General features: G+C 44.9%; 1 protein-coding gene across 1 annotated transcript in view; it reads right to left on the bottom strand.

Moving 5' to 3' along the window:
* ADCY5 (adenylate cyclase 5) overlaps nt 1–24,997 on the bottom strand; it is a 164,609-nt gene that overhangs the window by 61,482 nt on the left and 78,130 nt on the right. The window contains exon 2 of the mRNA XM_053565247.1: nt 2,730–2,879. Coding sequence (XP_053421222.1) covers nt 2,730–2,879 — 150 coding nt within the window. The remainder of the gene's footprint in view (nt 1–2,729; nt 2,880–24,997) is intronic.

The raw sequence follows: 24,997 nt of genomic DNA on the forward strand, positions 1-24,997 counted from the left end.
CATCAAGTATGGATCCCTCAGGACCTACAGAAATCACTCTTCCTCATTTTCCACTGCAGCCCGGAGCTCCTGTCTACTTGCCCCTCGCTGTGGCTTGCTCTGGCCCTGGCCCGCTCCCACCACAACAGCCTCAGCCTCTTGCAAGCCCAGGCCACCTTCAGGTCCAGGTTGGATGACCAGGGCAGCTTCTGATCACTTTTCTTGTCCTCAAGCTTGCCACTACTGTTCCATCCTCCCCGCAGCAAGCAAGCGAGTACCTTTTCTAAAACACACCAGACCACATGGCCTTCTATGCCTCCTGAAGCTTCCAGGACCAGCCCATGCCCACAGATTGGCTCCTCCCTGCCTTCTGCCTGCTCTTCCTGCCCCCCTGAACTGAAATCCACTTTAAATCCACATTGCACTCCAGACAGAGCAGACCACGGGAAGGCCCTCACACTTCCTGGGATCCTCCCTGCCTTTGCCCACAAGCTCCCTCAGCTGGAGTCACCATCTCCACTTGCCATTTCTGTCCTCCTTTCAGGGCCTCTCCTGTCCCCAGCTCACCCCCAGCTTTCCTGTATAGAGTTCAGACACCTACTGTTCAGGACCCGTTAACTATTTCTGCTGACCGTATGCGAGCACGGACCTCCTCAGAGGGGAGTTGCATCTTGTCCAGCGCCACGGCCAGAGCTTTACACTTAGAAAACCAGAAAATTAATGAAGGATGGTGGCCTCTGTGGGTCTGTCTGGTCTTCTCAAGCAGCAATGAACATGGCCATTGAAGACCATCTCCTACTTACTGAACTGCGAATAGTTACTGGTGAGAGAAACATGAATTAAAGGATGAGTTCCTGAAAATATAGGCCAACCGGGAGAGAAAATGTGCTACAAATTGTTTAGATCCATGAAAGGCCTTCCCACATTTATAACTATTTCTGGGGCCGAGGGTCAAGAGGAGTGGGCAGGGGATGGCTGGGGAACAATTCTGAGCCCCCTCACCACAAGGCGCCCAGAGGCTTCCCCAGGGGTCCCCAGCAGCTCTCTACACATGCCTTGCTGGCACTGGCTGGCTGAAGAGAGGCACTGATACCCCAGAAGCAAGCTTACCTCCTCAGTGCCTTGGCCCTGAACATGGTACAGCAAAAGTATTTTCTCCCTGACATCCCTATGGATTTGGTGAAATGCCCAGCCTGGCCGGGGCCAGAGCAAGCAAACTATGAAGAGCTGTAAACTAGTCATTCTCCTGGAGAAGGAAGGAGGCCCAGGAGTGAGACAACGGGGGAAGAAGGTGATCTCAGGAGAGCCCCTGATCTCAGGTGACAGGGGCTGGGCCTGGGATGGGGAAGCCAAGGGGCTGCTGAGGAATACCAGGCTGAGGGGGGAGCTTGGGGCAGTGGCCAGAGGTGAGAGATGCTATCAATAAAGGACACCGTCCTTATTTTCTATTGCAGCCCAGTACCCTTGTCTACTTGCCCCTTGCTGTGGTTTACCCTGGCCCCGCCCCACTCCCACCACAATAGACTCAGCCTCTCACAAGCCCAGGCCACCTTTAAGTCCAGCCTGGATAACCAAGGCAGCTTCTGATGGTGGGAGGACCCCAGGACACCCTGAGTGAGAACTTCCTTCAAGAGGCTGGACCAGGAGCCCAGTTGAGGACAAGAGTGAGTGATGGGGAAGGCCTGGTTGGTATAAGCAGGGACCTGGCGAGACAAGAGGAGGCAAGAGGCAGTGGGGGAGGAGGTGACAGGGGCTTGGAGAAGGGCACTGCAGAGCTCCCCCCTCACTCAGCTGTCTGAGTGTCACCAGCCAAGTCACTGCAATGCACTCAGGATGCATGAAGTTGAGTCAGGGTTGCCCCCATGGTGGTAAAACAAAATGCTGTGCACACGGGGTGGCCATGTGCTCCTGCTCCATGCTGGCCAGGAGGTGCAAGGACCACTGCTCTCTGGGCCATTTTCCCCCCATGCCCAGGCTCCAAGGCAGACCCTGCCTGTTCACGCCAGCCATGACACAGCATGTGCCACGGGGGAGGGTTTGGAAGATGCTAATACAGGGAGGACCTATGGTCTGGAGTAGCTTCATCTCATAAAAGCCACAACTCTGACGTGTCCAGGGGGAGGCCCATCACCCTACTGACCTGCCCCTCTCTTCCTTAAGGTCACCACAACCCCTCCCGGCCTTCTATCTGGGAGCTACATCTGTGAGTTACAGACCCCTGTCTGGGTCACACACAGTAGAGGAGCCAGTAGTGATCCAGACCTAGAATCCAAATAGGTCCCCTCCCCCCAGGCTGGGAACAGCTGGAACCCTGACACAGCCCTCAGCCTCCCTCAAACCCCACCCTCACCCAAGAGAGGTGCCCACAGGGCAGGGTCCCTCTCTGAGTCTGTGGCTCTGTGAATGACCTGCCGCTTCTGGCCCAGGGAGTTCTGGGGAGAGAGGGGACTGTCTTTCCTGAACTAACCAAACCCCAGAACTCAGCAGAAAGGAAGAGGCAGGTGTGGGTGCTGTGGGAGGTGACAGCTCCCATCTTCTCTCCTTCTCCCTCACCCCTCCCCTGGGATGCTGGCTCTGACCACTCCAACTCAGGAGGCAGACAGGGAGCAAGGAGGAGCCCTCTGCAAACCACAGGGACGCCATGAGGAGGCTTTGGGCCAGGGCACAGGCAGAGCTCCTTTGGAGGAGGCCCACAGAGCCGGGAACACTGGACTCCGTCCAGGGGAAACATTCCTGGGAGGGGGGCTCACCTGCTGCTGATTCTCCCGCTGCGAGTGGAGCCGTGCTTGGATGCACTCCCGGGTCTCCTGGAAGGCCTGTCTCTGGGAGACCTCGGCTGGGTAGTGGGTGCAGACGCCCACGATGTTGGTGCAGGAGAAAATGAGGACATTGGAGACAAGCTGCAGAGGGAGAGAGGAGCACACCAAGCTTAGACCTGATCCGCCCAGCCCCAGAGCACAGAGCCCCCCTACCCATCTCAGCAGACAAATGCTGAGGACACCCCACGTGCGGACAGCTGCCAGCCGTAGCCCAGCATAATCGGTCAGGTTCTCTGACATCCTCAAAGCCCAGCGCTTAGCTGGCCCATGAGGGGGTATAGGTCCTAGAAATGCATCACTGAATAATCCTGCTGAACGTGTCTGGAGCACCCAAAACGAGAAGGCTAGGTGCACTGACATGGCTGGGACAGAGCTGAGTGTGTGCTGGGGGCAGCAGGGCACTGCAAGGAAGGAGACACGAGGGAGGTGGGGTTTCGCCTCCATCACATCCTTGAAGGTGTGATGGAGTCTGGCATAGGACGAAGGGCTGCCCTTCCCCAGAGATCAGCTCCAGTGGGGGAAGGCCTTGCAGCCACCCATCAGGTCCCCAGCACTGTTTGAAATCCTCTGGGGGTGAAAGGAGTAATGCCTGGCCAGTGGGAACCTGCATCTGTAAGGGGTCTCAACCCCCTTCTGCGGGGGCTTCTAGCCTTTCCCCTGCCAGCACCCAGGCTCCCTGACAAGCAACCACACCAGCTGGCCAGCATCCGTCACCTCCCCTGCTTCTCACTGGCCACCATGCATGTGTGGAAAAATATCACTGCCCCTTCAGGTCAGCAGAGAGGAGGCTGGAATTCTTTTGAAAGGCATATTTACTGACAAGCTGAGAGGCAATGAAACAACCCGGCACAGCCTCAGAAGCAAATCTATGTGACACATTGCAGATCGGGGTGAACCACGCTTAGGTAAACTTTTCTCCTGGCAAGTAAAGCTCCCAGGGTATCTGAGCATACTGATCCTGGTCCTGCCCCCACCTCGGGTCACGTGGGCAGAGCCATCCAGAGATGCTCTGGCCTCCAGGCTAGGGGAGCTTTGAGCTCCACGTCAGCTATACCCTCCAAAAACAATTTAGGCCCAGTTCCCAAAGGAGGAGCCCAGGTCAGCCCTTTACCCTCACTGTGGCTCCTGCAGCCTTCAGTTCTGTGGTAAGGAAGGTACTTTTCCATTTGGATCCCAAAGAACCCTCCTCTGGGACTCCAGCCTCCTGGCAGTGACCCTGAGAGATGGCATCTACACTCTGGGAGCCTCTTTGCTTCCGGAACATCATCTCAGGTCTGCGATCTACCTGAAGGCTTTCCCCACACAATTCGGTGTCCTGCCCTCCATCCAGAATCTGGAGCAAGCCCAGGCCCAGCAGCTACATGGGCTCCTTGCTGGATATGTGCCATCTTTCCCTGGCCTTTCCCAGGCCATGAAGAGACTTTATCTTTCCTATTTCCGCTCTCCTGGCTGAAGTATGCTCTGAGCTCCTCTCCCCTGGCACCTCCTGCATGTGCCTTCAGGTAAGGTGCAAGCTCCGATTACCACCCCACCAAATCACCTCCACCAACCCACCTTCAAGTCACCTCCACCAATTCCTCCGCCAATTTACCTCCACCAACTCACCTCCACCAACTCCTCCACCAGCTCACCTCCACCGCTTAGCTCCACGAGCTCACCTCTCCCAACTCACCTCCACCAACTCCCTTCAACCAACTCACCTCCACCAATCCACCTTCAAGTCACCTCCACCAATTTACCTCCACCAACTCATCTCCACCAGCTCACTTCTACCACTCACCTCCACCAGCTCACCTCTACCAACTCACCTCCACCAACTCCTCCACCAACTCACCTCTACCAACTCACCTCCACCAACTCCTCCACCAGCTCACCTCCACCGCTCAGCTCCACGAGCTCACCTCTCCCAACTCACCTCCACCAACTCCCTTCAACCAACTCACCTCCACCAACCCACCTTCAAGTCACCTCCACCAATTCCTCCACCAATTTACCTCCACCAACTCATCTCCACCAACTCACCTCCACCAACTCACCTCTACCAACTCACCTCCACTAACTCCTCCACCAGCTCACTTCCACCAACTCACTTTCACCAGCTCACCTCCAATTCACCTCCACCAACTCCTCCACCAGCTCACCTCCACCAACTCAATTCTACCAGCTCACCTCCAATTCACCTCCACCAGCCCACCTCCACCAGCTCACCTCCAACTCACCTCCACCAACTCACCTCCAGCTCACCTCTACCAACTCTCCTCTACCAGCTCACCTCCACCAACTCACCTGTACTAGCTTACCTCCACCAAATATGTGGCTACTGCTGCTGAGTCATAACTCCCACAAATTTCCATCCCAACCCCAGCCACCCAAAACCCCATCACGTGGCACAGGAAACCCAACCATTGAACACAAGGGAAAAAGACCCCAGTGCTACAGAAACTTTCAACCCAGTTGAACAGTGTTATAGACAATGTTTGTGTTTCCCCAAAATTCATATGTTAAATTCCTAACCCTCTCATGTGATGGGTTTGGTGGGAGGTGATTAGGTCACGAGGGTAGAGGTCTCATGAATGGGCTTAGTACCCTCAGAAGAAAAGTCACCAAAGCTGGCTATCTGGCTGTCCACCCTGCTCCATGTGAGGATATTAGAAGACAGCCATCTGCACCCTCACAGGAGGCCCTTACCAGAGCCCAGCCATGCTGGCACCCTCATCTCAACTTCCACCCTCCAGAACTGTGAGAAAATAAATTCCTGTTGATTAGAAGCCAGCCAGCCACCCAGCCTATGGCGTTCTCTTAGAGTAGCCCAAACCATGCTAAGATGAAGAGATAGTGATAAAAACTGAAGGAAAACCAGGACTATGAAAAAGAAATCCATCCATCCCAAGCAGAAGGTGGAAGGGAGTGCCTGGGTGGGGGTGGGCTGGGGCAGGAGGATGGGAGTAGGCCTGGGACATGCTGGGCCTCTGCATTCGGGGCATATATGGCCAGGCCAGCAAGCAGGCATGACAAAGAGTGTCCCTGGAGAGAGCAGCCAAGGAAGCTTGGGCATGGGAGGCTCCTATCCCCAGGGTAATCTGGGCCCTTGAATAAATAACCCAGGCTCTCTGATTCTCCAGGGAAAGTCCACAGAGAGAAGATGTAGCTGGAAAAGAAGACTAGAGCCTGACTGAAGAGTCAGAATGTCGGAATGAGAGGGCCTGGCACATAGACAAGAGGACCTATTAAGGACTATTGAACCAAAGACTAGGGGAATGAGTGCTCAGCTCTGGAAGATTCAGCAGAGCCAAAAGTAGGGAGAGTGGGAGATGGGTCAGGATGCTGCCACAGAAGCCCAAAGTATGAAAGAGACCTGTGTGTGGCCTGGGGCCAGCAGGGCAGAGCTGACTCTGAAGGAAGAGTCCCTAAGAACAGAAGAAGTCTTAGGAAGAAGACAAGGAAGAAACAGCATGACCTGGAGTGTTAGCCAATGCGGCAACTGTGAAGTGAGGCCTCTGGGAAGTCCCTGGGATGCATGGAGAGAGGGATGAGGAGAGGGAAAGAGGCTGGGGTGCAGACTGCAGGAATGCTGGGGGATGTTCTAGGTAGGGGAGATCTGTGGGAAAGGAGAGAGGAGATCTGGGTAATGAAAACAGGAGTGAGACGGGAGAAACTGGGAAGGAGAAAGTGAGGAGCCAGCCTAACATGGGCTTGTGCACCATGACACAGCACAACCACGTGGGCTTGATCCCAGGAAAGGAGGCTGCTTCCACCTCAAAAATCAATCAACGTAATTCTCCATATTCAAAGGCTAAGGTACAAAAAAAAGAAAAAAAGCAAAGACTAAGGTAGAAAAACCATATGGTCACTTCAATAATTACTAGAGAAATATTTGAAAAGATGTAACATGATTTTAAAAAAACTCTTACCAGGCGGCACCTGTGGCTCAGTGAGTAGGGAGCTGGCCCCATATACCGAGGGTGGCGGGTTCAAACCCAGCCCCAGCCAAACTGCAACAAAAAAATAGCCGGGCATTGTGGCGGGCACCGGTAGTCCCAGCTACTCGGGAGGCTGAGGCAGGAGAATCGCCTAGGCCCAGGAGTTGGAGGTTGCTGTGAGCTGTGTGATGCCACGGCACTCTACCGAAGGCAATAAAGTGAAACTCTGTCTCTACAAAAAAAAAAAAAAAAACTCTTACCAGGCGGCACCTGTGATTCAGTGAGTAGGGCACTGGCCCCATATACCGAGGGTGGTGGGTTCAAACCCAGCCCCAGCCAAATGCAACAAAAAAATAGCCAGGCGTTGTGGCAGGCACCTGTAGTCCCAGTTACTTGGGAGGCTGAGACGAGAGAATTGCCTAAGCCCAGGAGGTGGAGGTTGCTATGAGCTGTGTGACGCCATGGCACTCTATCGAGGGCAATAAAGTGAGACTGTCTCTACCAAAAAAAAAAAAAAAAAAAACTCTTACCAAACTAGGAATAGAAGGTAAGTCCCCTAATCTGGTCACTGACATGTATAAAAACCTACCACTAAACATCAGACTTAATGGTCAAAGACTGAGTATTTTCCCCTGAGACTGGGAGCAAAGCAAAACTGTCCTGCTCACCATTCCTACATAACATCACACTGGAGGTCCTAGACCATGCAATAAGACATGAGAAAGAACAAGACACACAGATTAGAAAGAAATAAAGAAAACTGTCTCTATTTGCAGATGATGTGATTGTACAAAAACCCCAAAGACTCTACAAAACAACTACCAGAATTAATACGTAAGGCATAGGATGCAAGATCAATCTATACAAGGCAACTGTATTTCTGTGTATGAGCAATGTACAATTGAAAGTGAAATGTTTAAAGTACAGTCAGTCCTTCCTATGCAGGGATTTTGCATCCCCAGATTCAACCAACTGCAGATTCAAACCCATGAATATGGAAGGCTGACTACACAACACCATTTTAAATAAGACTTGAGTATCTGTGAGTTTTGGTATCCACAGGGAACCAATGCCTTGAAGATATAGAGCCAATCATATCATCTAAATAGCACCAAAAATCATGAAATAAAATACTTATGAAGAAATCTAACAAAATATGTGCAAGACCTTTTCACTGAAACCCACAGAAGAACACTGATGAAAAATTTTTAAAAGACCTAAATAATGGAAAGGTATACTATGTTCATGTATCAAAAAACTTAATATTCAGATGTCAATTTTCCCTCAGATTTTCCACACACACTTAGATTGTGACTGCAACAAAATCACAGTCAAAGCAACAGAAATAGCCAAAATAATTGTTGGAAGACTCCCACTACTTGATTTCAGACTTCCTATAAAGCTATGGTAATTGAGAGAGTATGGTACTAACATAAGGACAGAAATATAGATCAATGGAATAGAACTTAGAGTCCCAAAATCAACCCTTGTATGTACGGTTAATTTTTTACAAAAGTACCAAGACAGGGAAAGAAAAGTCTCTTAAAAAAATTATGTTACCCCAACAATAAAAAAAAAAATAAAATTAAAATTATGCATTCCTTCAAGGCTCAAAAATACATGCTAGGATAACTAGACATCTATATGCAAAAGTATTGAAGTTGGACCTATACCTCATATAATACACAAAAATTAACTCAGGGTACAGTAGGTATAAAACTCTTTGAATAAAACATAGGAGTAAATTTTTATGACCCTCGGTGATGATTTCTTACATATTATTATACACCAAAAGCACAAATAACAAAAGAAAAAACAGATACACCAGACTTCATCAAAATTAAAAACTTTCGTATTCCAGGAGGCACTGTTGGCCTGGCACGATGGCTCACACCTATCCTCCTAGCACTCTGGGAAGGTGAGGTAGAAGGATCATCTGAGACCAGGAGTTCAAGACCAGCCTGAGCAAGAGCGAGACCCCATCTCTACCAAAAGTAAAAAAATTAGCCAAGCACAGTGATGCATCATGCCTGTAGTCTCAGCTACCTGGTGAGAGGCTAAAGCAGAATTGCTTGAGCCCAGGAGTTTGAGATTGCAGTAAGCTATGATGATACCACTGCACTCTAGCCCAGGTGACACAGCAAGACTCTGTCTCAAGGAAAAAACAAATAAACAAAACCAAGGGCATCATTAACAAAGTGAAAATTTTCATAGAGTGAAAAAAAAATTTTGCAAATTATGTGTCACACCTTTATTTTTTATAAATGCATAAAGGCAATTAATGGAGAAAGAATGGTCTTTTCAAAGATGGTGCTAGAACAATTCAAATTTATATGATAAAAACAAACCTCACAAAATATAAAAAAATTAACTCAAAATGGTTCATAGTCCTAAATGCAAAATCTATAAATATATGACTTTCAGAAGAAAACATAGGAATTTGGGTTAGGCAAAGATTTCTTATATACAACAATGAAAGCACAATCCACAAAAGAAAATAAAAAGATAAATTTTTTATGTAATTGGATTACATCAAAATTAAGACCATGAAGCCAGGCACAGTGGAGTACACCTGTAGTCCCAGCTACTTAAGAGTCAAGGTCAACCTGGGTAATACAGCAAAACTTGGTCTCAAAAAAAAACCCCAAAACAAAAATTAAGAACATCACTCTTTAAAAGACATTGTTAAGGTGATGAAAGACAAGCCCAAGAATGGGAGAAAATATTTGTAAACCACATATCTGACAAAAAAAGAAGAAAACCATACCAAGAATTTGTAATGAACTCCTAAAATGCAACAAGAAGAAAACAATCTACTTTTTAATAATGTAGCAAGAGATTTGAATAATACATATATATATGACAAGTGTCTGGAAAATGCAAATTTCCTACTTCAGGAAAATGCAAATTAATAAATAAAAAATGAGGTTGGGTGCGGTGGCTCACACCTATAATCCTGGCACTCTGGGAGGCTGAGATGTGAGGATCGCCTGAGCTCAGGAGTTCAAAACCAGCTTGAGCAAGAGCGAGACCATCTCTAAACAAAATAGAAAACCCAGCCGGGCGTTGTGAGGAGGCACCTCTAGTCCCAGCTACTCAGGAGGCTGAGGCAGGAGGAGTGCTTGAGCCCACGAGTGTGAGGTTGCTGTGATCTAGGCTGAGGCCATGGCGCCGTAGCCTGGGCGACAAAGTAAGACTTTGTCTCAAAAAATAAAAATAAAAAAGACAGAGAGACACACTACTACACACTATTAGAATGTGCAAGTTAATTAGAAATGGAAAGAAAAGGAAAAGGAGCTGCAATACCAAGTACTGGTGAGGATGTGACACAACTAGAACTCTCATATCTTGCCGGTAGAAATGAAAAATAGTACGGCCACTTTGGAAAACAGATCAGCAATATCTCATAAAGTTAAACACGCACTTGTCCTGTGATTCAGCAATCTCACTCTTAGGTATTTACTCAAATGAAACGTTACAGTCACACAAAAATCTGTGTGCATCGACGGTTGTAGACTACTACTCACCTAGAAGAGGTTACAAAACGCTGACACACGTAACAACAGATCAATCTCAAATACATTATACTTTAAAAGGAAAAACATCAGGCTCAAAAGGCCACCAACCATTTACATGGCATTCTGTAAAAGGCAAAACTGAAGGGGCTGGGGGGAGGTGAAAATCATTTGGAGTGATGGGCCTGCTCCATATGGGGATTGTGCTAACGGTCACACATGTATGTGCGTTTGTCAAACCTGCAGAACCATACGCTAAAAAGGATGAATTTTATTGTATGTAAATGACATCTTAGTAAAAAGGAACAAGAGTTAGATCCAGGAGACTATAAGACATTGTGAGGGGCTGGCTAGGTAAGAGGAACCTTTCCTCTTTCTGAGGCCAGAAAGATAGTCCGGAGTCTATTTTGAGACATGACCCCAAGGTAATTATCAACTGGCTGCTGCAGCATCTCTGTACTAATCCTCTGGGTCTCTCCTGCTGTAATCTGACTCCTCCAGCAGCCAGAAGGCCAATGGCAACAGACAGTGCAAATCCAGGTAAAACCATGCACCGTAACCCAATCAGGGTCCAAATGGCTTTGCTAAGCTTAGTATGCCCCAGTGTTCATCTCTGCTACTAAACGCAAACCAGGGCAAGCAGAAAGAGGGTGCTGAGGGTTGAGTGGATCTTGAGCAAGGCTGCTTACTAGAAAGGGGAATTCCTGCAAGTTGGAGCTGAGTGAAAAAGAGATTAACACCCACCACACGCACACCCTCCAGAAAGCACGAGTCTGCGTGCGCAACAGTTTTGGGTTTGTTTGTTTGTTTGTTTTTTAATTTAAGATAAGGAGTCTCGCTCTGTCATCCAGGATGGAATACAGTGCCATATCATACATAGCTCACTGCAGCCTCCAACTCCTGGGGGCAAGCAATCCTCCCACCTCAGCCTCCTGAGTAGCTGGGACTACAGACAGGCACTACTGTGCACATCCTGACAGGTGCTCAGGTTACGAACAGAGAGAGGAGGGAGCTGTGAGACCTCATGGAATTCTGCTTACAGGTTCTCAGGGAGGAGTCTATAGCTTACAAAGGATCTCTTGCCGTAAGCATAAGAACCGTATGTCCGAACATTGCCCAGCTCTCTTCTCCACCAAAACCGTGATCAATATTAAGCCCTTTCCTCTGGTCCACTGGTGATAGACACAGTAAAAGTAAGTATAAACCCTGTCCTTATGTAAAGGATTTAATTAGTAAATAATAACAGGTATCATTCACTGCTGAGACTTAACAACAGCAGGTAAACAGAGCCTAATTAAGCATTTGTTGGTTTTTCCTGTGCTGGCCTCATGACACATCTAACTGGATGGAACACGGAACATGTGCGTCTGTTTGTGTGTGTGCATGTAGGTAATCAGGGGTGGGGAGCATGTCATATATACCCACACACTACAGCAAGTGGAGTATCAAGGAGACCCAACAATGCAGCAAACCTCAGCCCGGGAGCGGCCTCAGGGTCTGCATTTAAAACAAGCCCTGAAGATGGCTTGGGTCCAGGTGGTCCTAAGACCACACCAGGAGAAACCCCACTAGAGCGGAAATGTTTTTAATTCTACTCTCAGAATCAAAACCTAGGGAGAGAACTATGAATATTAAATATTTCTAAAACCCCAGCACTCTGACATTCGATCTGGCTGCCTGCAGTCTGCAGGTTTGATTTGGGCCAGGAATGGGAAGTTACAGTGCTGAGTTTGTGCAGTATCTCCCTGGCGTTGGTGGAAGACTCAAAGAAGTCCAAGCAGCCAGCCTCAGGCACTGCCATTGTTGCCGCCTCTCCTCTCTGTTTTCAGGGCTCTCTACCTTAATAGGCTTGTTATTATAGTCCTGGGAAAGGTGAGAGTAAAGGGGAATAAGGAAGGCCTGGGTTTGGAAGAGAACCAAGTGAGGTGGAGAAGCCCCCTGCTCAATTCGCTCTTTTCCTTGGCTCCTGTTCCTGATCCTTGCTGTGTGGCTCACAGTTGGTGTTAGTGGTGGGGGTAGGAATCAGAATTCCCCAGGGAACCGGATTTAGTGATTGGCAAGAGAGGGGGCGGATGGAGCAGGATGTTTGGTTAAATTTGAATCTCACACAGTAACTTTTTTAGTATAAGTAGGTCCTATGTGGTATTTGGGATCTGCTTATACTAAAATATTGTTATGTGTATGAAATTCAAATGTAACTGAGTGACCCATACTTTACCTAGCAACCCTACAAGGGACCCCTTCCAAATCACGCCTGCCCTCCCCCAGTTGTGACAGCCTTCTCCGCTGCTCCCACCTACTCCACCCTGCTCCCTCTTCCAGATCCTTCTCCACTTGTGGTGAGGATGGAACAGACAGACCACAGAATTTTTCCACAAATCAAAGTCTGAAACCACCTCAATGAAGTGTGAGATCCAGATTTCCCAAATCCATCCCTCAGGCCACAAGAGGCTAAACCACCTCAGGGATCTCCTTCTGGGTAACAAAAGGGAGGGAAGCCCTTTCCAGATTTCATCTGTCCTAAACAGTGATGCTCGGGGGCTCCTCTGTGGAATCCATTAAGATAAAACAAATCAAGGAAGAACAATCTTAAATTGCACACTCTTAGAAGGCATATCAGCAAGGTTCCTCCTCATACACTACACCATGCTCAATTAGGTGCTTAATGTTTTTTTAAAGAAATGTATTACTTATTTTTAAACCTTTTTTTTAATCATAGCAACACCTCTAAAATTCTTCTCTCACAAAGAATCATGATTGCTGTATGTGCTTTTGGTGATCAAAGCTGCATTATCTCTCCTTGGGGGCTTCTGTGATCAGGCCCTCTTGCAAGGAAGCAGCCACTGTCTCTGGACAAATGGTCAATTCCACCTCTCAGTGCCCTCCTTTCCCACTGGGGTCCTGCCCAGACAACATCCCCCTCCTCTTCTTTCCAGCTAAGATCTAGCAGCTCTGGGATGTTTTTTCTCTCTTGCTCCAGAAGAGCTTGAGATGCTTCAATGCATAATACTGCCCTCTATGCCAGAGATCCCCAAATGACAACCTTAAATTCGCAACACTGTCCTACTCAAAAGCCCATCAGCCTTGCCTGTTCCCAGTAAGAGAAAACCCAAACTCCTGCTTCTGTAAGCCTCATCACAGCCATGTTCCCCGTCACACTGCCTGCCCCAGCTATTCATTCCCTCTGTCTGAAAAGCCCCAATGTATAATATGATTCTAAAAGGGTAATGCTTATTTAATGCAACTTTAATTTTACTAAAACCAGAAATACTAGCAAATCAACAATTAGCATATCCTTAATACAGTTGTAGGGAAAACAAAATAGACTGAAATGTGAAGAAAGGCAAGACTCTAGGAAGCATTGAGCATAGCAATTTATATGCTTCAAAACACTTCCCCATGTAATGTTTCATTCCACCTCATCACATCTTTATAAGACAAGCAAGCTGGGCGGCAGCATCCCCCTTTTCCAATGAGGAAACTGAGGCTTGAGGAAGCAGCCCTGCCTGGTGCACACAGGCGGTGGCAGAGCTGGGATCACAGCCTTCTTGCTCTGAGCTCAGAGCTCATCCTGCTCTACTGTACTGAGCTGTTATTTATCCCAACTTAATTTAGATCCAGTTCTGCTTTATTCTATTTAATAAAGAGACACTCAACTTTCTCTCACCCGTGTCCTGGGTGCCCCGGGCCTTCTTCATAGATCTGGTCACATAAAGTACTGCTGATTAGGCACCTACTCCCAGCCACTGCCAGAGTCAATGAATGTCCTGCGGGGGCCCTGCCTCCACCACGCACTGGCTCCAAGGACTCACCGCTGTGGGTGACAAGGGCCCACAACCTGTCTCATGAGGCCAGGTCTTACTTTTGTATAGCTTTCTTTAATTAATTTTTGTTTGTGGCGATATAATTCATATACCATACAATTCACCGCTGTACAGTATACAGTTTAGTTTTTAGTGTATTCACAAGGTTGTGCAATCAGCACTGTTAATTCCAGAACATTTTCAACATCCCCCGTAGAAACTCCCTGTCCACTGGTCACTGGCCTATTTCTTACCCCACCTCCCCTCAACCACTAATCTATGTCCCTATGGCTTTGCCTATTCTGGATATTTCATATAAATAGAAGCAGACGATAGGTAGCCTTCTATGTCTGGCTTTTTTCACTTAGCGTGATATTTTCTAGATTCATTCATGTGGTGGCACACACAAGTGGAGTACCCTTTACCCAAAAGGCTTGGGACCAGAAATGTTTTAGATTTAAAATTTTCCCAGATTATTGAATATACTTGCACATATGAAATATCTTGAACATAGGACCCAAATTGAGATAGGAAATTCATCTGTGTTTCAGATACATCTTATGCACATAGACTGAAGGTCATTTCATGCAATATTTTTAAGAATTTTGTGCACAAAACAAAGTCTATGTTAAGTATCTAGGGATGAAATTTTCTACTTATGACATCATGTTTGAGCTCAAAATTTTCTGATTTCAGAGCTTTTTATTTTTAATGAAAAGTTTTTTAAGTGACAGGGTCTCACTCTGTTGCCCAGGTTGGAGTACAGAGGCACAACCACAGTTCAATGAACTAGGCTCAAGCAATCCTCCCAACTCGGCCTCCTGAGCAGGTAGGACTACAGGTACGTGCCACCACACCCAGCTAATTTTTTTTTAATAAAGATGTAGTCTTGCTGTGTTGCTAAGGCTGGTCTCTAACGCCTGGCCTCAAGTGATTCTCCTGCCTTGGCCTCCCAAAGTGTTAGGATTATGGGTGTGAGCCATTGTGCCCAGCAATTTTGGAGCATTTTGGATTTCAAATTTTCAGAGTAAGGATGCTCAACCTGTATCAGTATTTTGTCCCTTTTATGGCTAAATAATATTCAATAGTTAGTATGGATAATAAAATTTTATCCATAAAAATGGATAAATAATAACACATTATTTATCTACCATCAGTTATAGACCTTTGGGTTACGTCCACTTATTGGCTATTATGAATAATGTTGCTATGTGCAAGTTTTTATATGAATGTGTTTTTTCAGTTCTCTTGTATAAGTACCTAAGAGTGGAATACCTAGGTTACATGGTAACTCTAATATTTTAAGGAACTCCCCACTAGTTTTCCAGAGCAGTTGCACCATTTTACATTCCCACTGGTAATGCCTGAGGATTTCAATTTATCCACATACCCCTCAACACTTCTTTATGTTGTCCTTTTTATGATAGTCATCCTACTAGGAGTGAAGTGGTATCCATTGTGGGTTTGCTCCCCTTAAATTTATAAAGCAGATAGCAACAATTACAAGGGAAATAATTTATTCTGTACCTTGCACCACTGTGCCTTTAGAGAGAAGTGGCCACACTGTCCTTTATTTTGTTACCTTTAATTACTTATTCCTAGAAAGACCCCAGACCTTGTGTGTGTACCCAGAGAGAAATAATGGCTCTCATATAACAGTACTTACATGAACAGAGCATCCTCTTAATTCACTCAACAAACACTGGCTGAGTTCCCAGTGAGAGCACTGTGCTGAGTGTCTGGGAAACCAAGATCGTCCCGCCTCTGCCAGGATGCCAAGCCCGGGGGGGAAGTCAGGCCCAGGCTTGGAAGCAGCTGAGAAGACATAAACTCCACAGGCCTCACAGTCTCTAACTTCTATCAAGTCAATTTCACACCCAGATTGCACAAAATACAGCAGAGGAGACAATGTTTGTAATATATTTTTTCTTTCTTTTTCAATATTTGTTATATATTAAATGTTTGATAAATTAGTAAGAAATAGGTAGAATTTAATAAAAAATGGGTAATATGGGTAAACAGGCCATTCAAAGTAAAAACACAAACAATTTACAAATATGTGGTATGCAAAAGTATGAACCTTCACTAGTAAGCAAAGAAATACAAACGAAACAATACTTTGCCTATTAAAATAATGAGGCTCTTTATTCATGGTAATAGTGTCAGCGCGAATGCCACGTACACACTTTCTACATTATCGGAGGGAATGCAAATTCATATAACCTTTCTAGAAAGCAATTTGGTGATATGTATAAAGAGCTTTCAAAATATTCATACTCTTTGACCCTGTAAGTCAGTGCCCTCCCAGGAATCTATGCTACAGAAACATCTGTAGCGTGGGCAGGGCTTTATTTCCAAGGATGATTAGAACATTTAAAAATAAGGAAGCTAAATGTTGAACAATTGGAGAAGAATTAAATAAATTATGGTGCTCAATACCCTGGAATATCTCAAAGCCTTTAAAATGTTTTATACAAAGAACATTTAACGTCATGGGAAATTTTTTCAAAATATAATGTCAAGCGGGAGAAGAGAGAATACGGAATTGTATATACAACATGGTCCATTTTTCAAATGCATACATTTAAAAATATTAAGAGTGATGGAATGTCTAGGTGGGATTATAAGTACTCTCTTACATTTTTCTTTACACTACTGAATACTTTCCAACTCTCTTATCACCTGTATTACCCTTAAAGGAGAAAATGATAAACTTACATAAAGAAAGGGGAAAGTACATGCTTTCAATCTGAGCATGGCAAGCTGAAGAAACATCTAATAGACGAGATAAGATGAGAATTGAAATGCCTACAGAACCAGACAGGATAAGTCAAATGGAAAAAGAGATTCAAACCAGAAAAAGGAATCATGCCTCCGTCAGAAAACTTACTGGACAAGTAAGTGTTTGAAGATGGGCAGGAGCCAGCACCACAGTGGAGGGGCATCCAGAAGATGGAAACAACATGAATGAGGGACCAGAGAGTCCAAAGCCACTCTGGACTGCCAGGTAGTCCTGGCACAGCAAGGGAGGACTGGCCAGAGACAAGGGGTGTGGACTGGATCACCGAGGGCTTCTTCTTACATCAGGGTAAGAGGCAGCAAAAACTCCTGATGTTGGGGTGTATGGCACAACTCTTGGGAACAGGACACAATAAATTAAACAGGGACTCTACCTAACAAATGCAAACATTGTAACCTGATTCTTTGTACCCTCAAATTAACCTGAAACAATAAAAGTACAATAAAAATTTAAAAAGAAAAACTCCTGGCTCAGAGCCTGTAGCTCAGCCGCTAGGGTACCAGCCACATACACAAGAGCTAGCAGATTCAAACTCAGCCTGGACCTGCCGAACAACAATGACAACTACAACAAAAAAATAGCCAGGAGAGGTGGAGCAAGATGGCGGCCGAGTAACAGCTTCCCTGCAACTGGGCACGGTAAGTCTGGGGAGATAAGACTCCAGGCATCTCTGGCTGGTGGGATCTGCCTATAATCATCCCTTTGAAGATACACAGAGTCAGCAAGGGACTTCTGGACCCCCAGGAGGAGGACGAAAACAGTGGAAAACTGGCAAGTGATTGCGTGTGTTCAATCAACGTAATCCCGCCAGCAGCCGTAAGCACAAGCAGCAGTGAGACTGCAAACCAGAAAGGCCTTACCTGTGAACTATTTCGGTGTTTTTGTGGTTATGTTTATTTATTTATTTATTTTGGTTTTTGGCCGGGGCTGGGTTTGAACCCACCACCTCCGGCATATGGGACCGGCGCCCTACTCCTTGAGCCATAGGCGCCACCCTGTTTCGGTCTTTTTGGACTTGGCACTCAGTTGAACTGTCTTGGGGAGAGCTTGAGCAGGAGTGTGGAGAACTTTGGGCATTGTCTAGGGCCCCAGACTGAGCCACTGAGCCGGACTGAGCTAACAGTGTTCGGCTGTGGGCCACAGGGAGCCATTCTAAGAGAACTGCTCCAGCAAGCTCCGCCCTCAGGGTTGCAGAGCAAGGATCAGGAGGGAGCCAGTAACCTAGTGAATGAGCAGCCTAAAGGCGGGGACTGAGCTGCCATACAGCCTTAACCCTCAGGGGCAGAGTGAGACCGGTTTTGGCAGACTGGAGCCTCCGGCTGTTGCCCTGGGTAGAGTGCCCTGGCATAACAGCTCATAGCAACCTCAAACTCCTGGGCTTGGTGCCAACAGGACCTCCATAAGAGCTGCGCCACAACCCCCGACCCGCAACCTGCGCCCACCGGGCCCCTGCATGTCCTGACCAGGAACTGCGGGAGCCATGCAACCCTGCATCCTCCCTCCTGTACCCTCCCTGCCTCCACACTGGCACATTCATCTGGCCAGGGACTCTGGTAGCCACGTGCCCTCTGGAGCCTCCCTGCCTCTGCGCAGAGCCCTTCTCCTGGACAGAGACTGCTGGAGCCTTAAGCTTTCTGTGCCAAAGAACCATGCGCACCACCTCCCGCCCTGTTGCTGGGTCCGGGTGTGTCACACTCCGGAGCTGCTTCCACAACCAGAACTCCCTGGCTTGGGCAGCCCCAGAGGAACTACACAGAGTCACTCCCTACAAAGATCCAGCAACAATAGAGTGATCCCCCTGGGGTCTAATCTTGGAGAGACACCTCCCCAACTCTGAGGATGGCCAAAGGCACCGGTGAAAAACAATCATGAGGCGAAATCAACAGAAAAACTCTGGCAATATGAATAATCAGAGTAGATCAACTCCCCCAAGGATCAATGGGGCAGACACAGCACAAGATCCCATGCACAAAAATATAGCTGAGATGTCAGAAATCAAATTCAGAATCTGGATAGCAAATGAGATCGAATTAGAATTCCAGCAGTAACCCAAAAGATATCAAGAATTCAACAAATTCAAAGACCAAATGACCAAAGATTTTGACACATTAAGACAAGAAGTTGCAGCCCTCAAAGATCTGAGAAACACAGTAGAATCCCTCAGTAACAGAATGGAGCAAGCAGAAGAAAGGATTTCTGACATTGAAGACAAAGCTTTCAAACGCTCCCAAACTCTCAAAGAGATAGAGAAATGGAGGGCAAAAACAGATGACGCTCTCAGAGAGCTCTGGGATATAATTCGAAGAAAACCAATATTCGTCATATAGGGATCCCTGAAAGTGACGAAGTGGCTTCACAAGGCACAGAGTCTCTTCTCCATGAGATTATGAAGGAGAACTTTACAGACATGCCAAGAGATTCTGAAATTCAGATAACAGACAGTTTCAGAACTCCAGCACGACTCAACCCAAATAAGACATCCCCCAGACACATCATAATCAATTTCACTAAAGTTAATATGAAGGAGAAAATTCTGAAAGCAGCCAGATGAAAGAAAACCATCACCTACAAGGGCAACAATATTAGAATAACTGCAGATCTCCCTGCTGAAATCTTTCAAGCTAGAAGAGGATGGTCATAAACTTTTAATCTCCTAAAACAAAATAACTTTCAACCCAGGATTCTATAGCCAGCTAAACTGAGTTTCATTTATGACAGAGAAATTAAATACTTCGATGACATTCACATGTTGAAGAAATTTGCCATAACTAAACCAGCTCTCCAGGATATTCTCAGACCTATCCTCCATAAAGACCAGTGTAATCCTCCACCACAAAAGTAAACCCACCCAGAAAATTTTGATCAAACTCCAACTTCCACAGTCACAAAAGGATTAAAATGTCCACCAGACTCTCGAAATGCTTATCAATATTCTCAATTAATGTGAATGGTTTAAATTGTCCTCTAAAGAGGCACAGTTTGACTGACTGGATACACAAACTCAAGCCAGATATCTGCTGCATACAAGAATTGTATCTTACATTAAAAGACAAATATAGACTCAAGGTGAAGGGATGGTCATCTATACTCCAGGCAAATGAAAAGCAGAAAAAAGCAGGTGTTGCAATCCTATTCGCCTATAGGCTTTAAACCAACCGAAATAAGGAAGGCTAAGGATGGACACTTCATATTTGTTAAAGGTAATACTCAATATGATGAGATTTCAATTATTAATATTTATGCACCCAACCAGAACGCACCTCAATTTATAAGAGAAACTCTAGCAGACATGAGCAACTTGATTTCCTCCAGTTCCATAGTAGTTGGAGATTTTAACACCGCTTTAGCAGTGCTGGATAGATCCTCCAAAAAGAAGCTAAGCAAAGAAATTTTAGATTTAAACTTCACCATTAAACATCTGGACATAACAGACATCTACAGAACATTTCATCCCAATAAAACTGAATACACATTCTTCTCATCAGCCCACGGAACATACTCCAAAATCGACCACATCCTAGTCCACAAATCTAACCTCAGCAAATTTAAAAAAATAGAAATTATTCCTTACATCTTCTCAGACCATCATGGAATAAAAGTTGAACTCAATAACAACAGGAACCTGCATACCCTGACAAAAACATGGAAGCTAAACAACCTCATGCTGAAGGATAGATGGGTATAGACAAGATTAAGAAGGAAATCACCAAATTTTTGGAACAAAACAACAATTAAGACACGAATTACTAGAACCTCTGGGAGACTGTAAAGGCAGTCCTAAGAGGGAAATTTATAGCACTGCAAGCCTTCCTCAAGAAAACGGAAAGAGAGGAAGTTAATAACTTAATGGGACATCTCAAGCAACTGGGGAAGGAAGAACATTCCAACCCCAAACCCAGTAGAAGAAAAGAAATAACCAAAATCAGAGCAGAATTAAATGAAATTGAAAACAAAAGACTTATAGAACAGATCAATAAATCTAAAAGTTGGTTTTTTGAAAAGATCAATAAAATAGATAAACCTCTGGCCAACCTAACCAGGAAAAAAAGAGTAAAATCTCTAATTTCATCAATCAGAAATGGTAACGATGAAATAACAACAGACCCCTCAGAAGTTCAAAAAATCCTTAACGAATACTGCAAGAAACTCTACTCTCAGAAATATGAAAATCTGAAAGAAATTGATCAATACCTGGAAGTACTCCACCTACCAAGACAGAACGAAGTGGAAATGTTGAACAGGCCTATATCAAGTTCTGAAATAGCATCAACTATACAAAATCTCCCTAAAAAGAAAGGCCCAGTACCAGATGGCTTTACGTCAGAATTCTACCAAACCTTTAAAGAAGAACTAGTACCTATATTACTAAACCTCTTCCAAAATATAGAAAAATAAGGAATATTACCCAACACATTCTACGAAGCAAACATCACCTTGATCCCCAAACCAGGGAAAGAACCAACAAGAAAAGAAAATTATAGACCAATATCACTAATGAATATTGATGCTAAAATACTCAATAAGATCTAACAAACAGAATCCAACAACACATCAAAAAAATTATACACCACGACCAAGTGGGATTTATCCCAGGGTCTGAAGGCTGATTCAATATACGTAAATCTATAAATGTAATTCAGCACATAAACAAACTAAAAAATAAAGACCATATGATTCTCTCAATTGATGCAGAAAAAGCTTTTGATAATATCCAGCATCGCTTCATGATCAGAACACTTAAGAAAACTGCTATAGAAGGGACATTTCTTAAACTAATAGAGGCCATCTACAGCAAACCCACAGCCAATATCGTATTGAATGGAGTTAAATTGAAATCATTTCCACTTAGATCAGGAAGCAGGCAAGGTTGCCCATTGTCTCCATTGCTCTTTAACATTGAAATAGAAGTTTTAGCCATTGCAATTACGGAAGAAAAGGCGATCAAGGGTTTCCACATACGCTCAGAGGAGATCAAACTTTCACTCTTCGCAGATGATATGATCGTATATCTGGAAAACACTAGGGATTCTACTACAAAACTTTTAGAAGTGATCAAGGAATACAATAATATCTTAGGCTACAAAATCAACACCCATAAATCTGTAGCCTTTATATATACCAACAATAACCAAGCGGAAAAAACAGTCAAGGACTCTATTCCTTTCACAGTAGTGCCAAAGAAGATGAAATATTTGGGAGTATACCTAACAAAGGATGTGAAAGATCTCTATAAAGAGAACTATGAAACTTTAAGAAAAGAAATAGCTGAAGATGTTAACAAATGGAAAAACATACCATGCTCATGGCTGGGAAGAATCAACATTGTTAAAATGTCTATACTACCCAAAGCAATATATAATTTTAATGCAATTCCTATTAAAGCTCCATTGTCATATTTTAAAGATCTTGAAAAAATAATAGTTTTATATGGAATCAGAAAAAACCTCGAATAGCCAAAACATTACTCAGCAATAAAAACACAGCAGGAGGAATCACGCTACCAGACCTGAGACCGTACTATAAATCAATAGTGATCAAAATAGTATGGTATTGGCACAAAAACAGAGAAGTAGATGTCTGGAACAGAATAGAGAACCAAGAGATGAATCCAGCTACTTACTGTTATTTGATCTTTGACAAGCCAATTAAAAACATTCAGTGGGGAAAAGATTCCCTATTTAACAAATGGTGCTGGGTGAACTGGCTGGCAAACGGTAGAAGATTGAAACTTGACCCACACCTTTCACCATTAACTAAGATAGACTCTCACTGGATAAAAGATTTAAACTTAAGACATGAAACTATAAAAATACTTGAAGAAAGTGCAGGGAAAACTCTTGAAGAAATCGGCCTGGGTGAATATTTTATGAGGAGGACTCCCCAGGCAATTGAAGCAGTATCAAAAATACACTACTGGGACCTGATCAAACTAAAAAGCTTCTGCACAGCCAAGAACACAGTAAGTAAAGCAAGCAGACAGCCCTCAGAATGGGAGAAAATATTTGCAGGTTATACCTCCAATAAAGGTTTGATAACCAGAATCCACAGAGAACTCAAACATATTAGTAAGAAAAGAACACGTGATCCCATCTCAGGGTGGGAAAGGGACTTGAAGAGAAACTTCTCTAAAGAAGACAGATGCACGATCTACAAACACAAGAAAAAAGCTCATCATCCTTAATCATCAGAGAAATGCAAATCAAAACTACTTTGAGATATCACCTAACCCCAGGAAGAGTAGCCCACATAACAAAATCCCAAAACCAGAGATGTTGTCATGGATGTGGAGAAAAGGGCACACTTCTACACTGCTGGTGGGAATGCACACTAATACATTCCTTCTGGAAGGATGTTTGGAGAATACTTAGAGACCTAAAAATAGACCTGCCATTCAATCCTATAATTCTTTTACTAGGTTTATACCCAGAAGACCAAAAATCACAATATAACAAAGACATCTATACCAGAATGTTTATTGCAGCCCAATTCATAATTGCTAAGTTGTGGAAGAAGCCCAAGTGCCCATCGACACACGAATGAAGCAGCAAATTGTGATACATGTATACCATGGAATATTATGCAGCCTTAAAGTAAGATGGAGACTTTACCTCTTTCATGTTTACATGGATGGAGCTGGAACTTATTCTTCTTAGCAAAGTATCTCAGGAATGGAAGAAAAAGTATCCAATGTACTCAGCCCTACTACGAAGCTAATTTATAGCTTTCACATGAAGGCTATAACCCAACTATAGCACAAGACTATGAGGAAAGGGCCAAGGAAGGGGAAGGGAGTGGGGAGGTTAGGGTGGATTGAGCGTAATAGGTGAGGCCACACCTACGGTGCATCTTAGAATGGGTACAGGTGAAACTTAATAAAGGCAGAATACAAATGTCTACATTCAGTAACTAAGAAAATGCCATGAAGGCTACGTTGAACAGTTTGATGAGAATATTTCAGATTGTATATGAAACCGGCACATTGTACCCCTTGATTGCACTAAAGTACACAGCATGATTTAACAATAAAAAAATTAAAACTATATTAATTGTTCCAATTATAAATTATACATTCATTAGACAATTTCAAAATCACAAAAAAAATCTATTACCACACAAAGAAAACATGTCTTAACATCTTTATTCCTTCTTCCTTTTTCTTCTTCTTCTTCCTTTTTTAATCTACAAATGGCTTTTTGTTTTTGCTTTCATGAAACTATGATCTTACTGTTTACATAATTTGGTATCCCGCTTTTTTCACTTAACATTGTAACATAAGCACATTCCCTGTTATTACAACTTCTAATGCTGCCAGCTTTCAACAGGGAAATACGATCAGATCTGTACTTGAGGAAGATCAATTTGACAGCTGGGAAGGAGGCAGTGAGGAGGAAGACGCTAGAGGCAGAGAGTCTAAAAAGAGCTGTGGACACAGCGCAGAAGAGAAGGACCAGGGGCCTGGGAGAGGCTGGGGCTCAAGAAGGGAAAGGGGAGCAGACGCCTAGCAAGGCATCTGCACAGAGTATCTGAACCTGGGTCAGGTCCCTGCGGGAAGGGAGTAGCCCTGGTTCACAATCCATGTAGGGAAATCCAAAGAGGAGCTAGCTACTGGGTGAGTGGAATGAAGAAGACAGACAGGGTCGTGAAAGCTAAATGGAAGCATATGCAGGTCAACGGAAGAGTCTCAAAGGAAAGAGATGAAACCATTCTAGGGGCGCCACGAGTGAGCTCTGAGAGAACTGGGTGGAGGAGTGAGACAGTGATCGGACAGTGAGTGAAGATTCCTCTCTCATGCTTGATGGCAAAGGGAGAAAGACTGGGTCACAGCTGGCCATCATGGTTCACGCCTATAATTCTAGCACTCTAAGAGGCTGACGTGGGTGGGTTGCCTGAGCTCAGGAGTCCAAAACTAGCCTGCGCAAGAGCAAGGCCCTTTCTCTACAAAAAACAGAAAAGCTAGCCAGGCATTGTGGTGGGCACCTGTAGTCCCAGCTACTTGGGAGGCTGAGGCAAGAACCTTGCCCAAGCCCAAGAGTTTGAAGTCGCTGTGAGCTATGATGCCATGGGACCCGTGACAGAGTAAGACTGTCTCAGAAAAAATAAAAAATAAAAAAAAAAAAGAAAAGAAAAGAGTGGGTCACAGCTTGAATGGATAAAGTATGGG

Source organism: Nycticebus coucang, chromosome 16 (assembly GCF_027406575.1).
Source record: "Nycticebus coucang isolate mNycCou1 chromosome 16, mNycCou1.pri, whole genome shotgun sequence".
Lineage (NCBI taxonomy): Eukaryota > Metazoa > Chordata > Mammalia > Primates > Lorisidae > Nycticebus > Nycticebus coucang.